At 28.3% G+C, this 4,160-nt stretch overlaps 1 protein-coding gene across 7 annotated transcripts in view; it reads right to left on the reverse strand.

Annotated features, from left to right (window-relative positions):
• Nucleotides 1-3,744: 3,744 nt before the first annotated feature.
• LOC108693013 (protein retinal degeneration B) overlaps nucleotides 3,745-4,160 on the reverse strand; it is a 33,628-nt gene continuing 33,212 nt past the window's right edge. For 6 of the 7 annotated variants that reach the window (XM_018201648.1, XM_018201643.1, XM_018201647.1 and 3 more), the window contains one exon: nucleotides 3,745-3,942. In XM_018201648.1, the coding sequence (XP_018057137.1) occupies nucleotides 3,795-3,942 (148 nt within the window). In that variant the 3' untranslated portion in view covers nucleotides 3,745-3,794. The remainder of the gene's footprint in view (nucleotides 3,943-4,160) is intronic. The other variant, XM_018201650.1, reaches the window with a different exon arrangement.

Here is a 4,160-nt window from a genome sequence, read left to right on the forward strand (position 1 = left end):
GAATATATATATATATATATATATTTCAATCCTCGATTCGGGTCCTCATCAATACAATTAATAACCAAATTATTCAGAGGAAATCGTATTAGAGAGAATACTCTGATACATTAATTAGTTAGTCAAAACTATTAGAAGTCTAATACTTGTTGAAACTTGGTCATCAAATTATGCGAATGAATTATGAGTAATCATATTATTATTAAATTATCCGATTTAATAACAAACTCTCTAAATTTGAATCAATGGATAATCACTGATATCAGTGCCACTGGTAATCAGTGAATTAAATGTGCAATATTTAACCTAGCTGATTTTTATTATGTGATCTAATTGTTTTAGTGCTTAAATTCAATGAATATGGTATTAGAAGATTGAAATTAACGTGCAAATATTGATATTTTAATTATATAATGCTCAAACGTTCTTCCTTTTTTGAAGTTGAACTTCACTGATTATCAATACAAAATATGGCACTGGGTAATTAGTGATTATCCACTGATTCAAATTTAGAGAGAAAGGAACGAGACTTCTACGGAGACTGCTGATAATTCGGACAATAGGCACACAATGATTTGTAATTTACAACAGTCCTGTGGCTCATATCGGTATTATATTATTAGATTTAATTAAGATATTTGCAAGAGTTTGACTTTCATTATCAAAACCAAAAGCAGATTAGGCTTCGAGAAGTATAAAATTTAAAATGTAATAAGTTCTCTTTTAGTGAAAATATGTCATAATAAATTTAAAAAACATAGAAACTATTCATATTTTATTCTTTGGGTGTATTCCATTTTGCACTTACAGTACTTGTAAAAATCATTTATTTTTATAATTTTAATATTTCATAGACAACAAGCATGAACTGATGCTTACAGTAAATATAAAAATGGAATATATCTTTTATATTATAAAATTTCTATACTCTTTCAGAGTGTGTTGAAATTCTTTTGAGCGATAGTATATTTCGCAGTCTTAAAAATGAAAAAAATTATAGAAAACAAAATCATCAATTTTTTTTGCAATAACTATGAAAAAAATCAATCACAAAACAGCGTAGTACACTTCCGAAATTCCGATACAAGACTCAGAACACCGTGTATAGTGAATCGCGCCTATAGGAAAGATTTTACCATTTTCTAACATTGATTGTGATAGATTTAAGCGTAATAAAACACGGTTGATTATGTCATTCCTATTTCCATCACATCATTGCGATTCAGAGCTAAAACATCTTTTTCTCTCTCTTTCCATAAATTGTCTGTGAAGACTCGAAGATTCTAAGAACAAAAGATCTGCGGAAAAATTGAATTCCACTTCATCAAAAATTAACATCAATTCATTTTAGCTCCAATTCGCATATTTTCCTTGACACATCTTCATCGACGAAGCATCTAGCAGCCAGTAATGTAAATGTGATCGCAATTTTTTTCTAACATTTATTCACAGATAATGTAATTATTTACACAACATCTCTATTTACATCGCCAGCTATAGCTTTACGCGACTATGTAATAGAGAAAAGTAGGTTTGTACCGTTTGTCGCGTGCGCACATTTATAGACATCGATGCTTCGTCTTATAAATACGATACGCTTCCGATTTTTTCAACTAAATGCACGAATAGTTCTCTCGGTTATTTTCAAGAACATTCCTGAAGTATCATCGTAAAAAAGATTTAGAGAGAACAAATCTATTAGCGTTAAGATAACAATTTAAAAAGATTTTATTCTAATTTCTCAAATTAATAAATTTTTTACCTCACTCATTGTCATGTCTTTTACTATAAATAATTGCACAGTTATTTTTTAAATTACCCCATTAATATTGTCTTATACATCATTTTCTTCAGTATAATTCAGTATAAATTATACGCATATAGATTTGCCTTGTCAGCTAATTTAATAATAAATATATACAAATAATATAAAATATATATCTTCGTATATATTTATATTCATGGGTAATATTTGTAAATAATATTTGTAAATAATATTTGTAGGATATTAAATCTTCTTAAAACGAATAACTTTAAAGTCAAATGGATAAAATTACGTAAGACAAGTAACATCTGTTAATCAGTGTTACTAACAAGCAGTCCCTTTATTTTACGACTGTCTTTCTTGCCAGCGATATAAATATCTCACACGAGGAAATAGCCCTGAAAGAACTTGTCGCAGACTTTGCACAGCATTACGTATTACATCTCTACGTATAACATTTGGCAATGAATAGAGTGCTAACAGTTCTTATACTAATTACCTCTAAGCGTCACAGATAATCATTACGTTACTTCTCCTTAATAACAACAGGGAGACTCAGGTAACAGTTTCAACAAGTTTTTCTTCTCGACGTATTATTCCGCTAAACAAAATTCCATTGATATTTTAATTTATATCTTTGCGTCACTCACATATCGAGGAAAAAAGACTTAGAATAGATAAGTATTTGTGAGTGTAAAATGAGATTATTGATATATTACGGTATAAAAATTACACAAAGTATATAAAAGATAAATCTTGGATTTTTTTTTATATAAGCAAAATTTTATTTATTGGAATAATACGAAGGAGACGTGCTAGTTCGTATATAGAAGCTATATATAGTACAAGGAATCGTACAAGAATTCGTAAAACTGTACAAGGGATTCGTAAAACTAAGGATCTAGACACAAAATCATGGAATCAAAAATTTGTATATATACAATATATATATAACGAAAGATTTGTAAAATCAAATTTGAGAAATATATAAATTATTACATATGAGCCAGCAAATGAATGAATGTAGATCGTTAATCTAACAGCATGATTTCCTGGGGTGTTTATATTATTTATTTTGATCATCTTTACAAGGTTTTGGTTGAATTGCATATTATTATATAAATAAAAACAAATGTTAAATGAAATTTTAATAAACACTCTTACAAAATCGAATACTGGCTAATTTATTACTGAAAAACAGTAATTACTTATTTAAAATATTAAAAGCTACAACAATTGTTAATACTTAAAATAAATAATTAATTACTACCTTTCATATTTTAAATTTGCCAATATTAGATTTCTGCAAGATTTTTGTACTATTTAATATTCTTTATTCCTTGTCATTAACTAAATGTTTTTGAAATTTACATTAAACATTTATCGCTATTTTTGCTAGAAATTTTAACTTTAATATTTGTATTAAGTTATAATGTGTTTAGCAAAATGTATAGATTGAAGATAATAAATAAACAATCAAAATCCTCAGGAATCAAGTGAAAAATTTTTGATAATAATATGTTCATCTGCGCACGATTTCGTCTATATTAATTTCCTCATTTAACTTTCGAGATTTTCCATTTGAGACTCAAATTTTGAGGCTAACATATAATATAATATAAAACGAATAAAAAAACAGATAATTTCAAATGTCATAAAGAAACTAGCTACATATTGCATGTACAAAAATAAAATGTTTAAGAAAACTAAAATAGATAATGTACTATATAATGTCATATAAATTTGCGAAAATAGATTAAAGAGATTTATGATATGAAAGAGATTTATGATATACAATGAAATGAGACAACATCTATATACGTCATATAGAGAAAAAGATCTATAATACGAGATATTTGCAAGACTGCTTTTTATATATCTCGAACACAAGGCATAAAAATCTATAAGATCATCACAAAATATAATGATCTACGGAATAAAGGAACTATCGGATACGGAACCAAAAATCGTGTCCTTTCTTCACGAGCTACCGCCGCGATTCGAAGAACGAGCGGCAGCGTGCAAATCGTCAGAGTTTTTCGGTTGTTGCTGATTGATGAACGCTGGCTGATGATGCAGGCGTAACGGATGGGTCCACGCTGGATGATCGTTCCAATGGGAAGGATGTCTTGCCTAAGGGTGGTTGTGAGATCGCCCGCTTTGCCGTCCTAAAAGAGCTGCCGATCGGCAATAGTCAATAAACAGTTAGCATAACTGTACACATCAGCTTCCTTCTCGAGATAACTAAAGAACATTTAGTGAGCTCAATTCTTCCCACAGAGAGATAAATTTATTTTTATTTCATTTCTCTCATCTTATTAATTTTTAAATCAAAGCTAACAATAAGATATAAATGTATATCTTTATATACATTATTATTATATTATATATATAT

This window comes from Atta colombica, unplaced genomic scaffold (genome assembly GCF_001594045.1).
Source record: "Atta colombica isolate Treedump-2 unplaced genomic scaffold, Acol1.0 scaffold83, whole genome shotgun sequence".
Taxonomy (NCBI): Eukaryota; Metazoa; Arthropoda; class Insecta; order Hymenoptera; family Formicidae; genus Atta; species Atta colombica.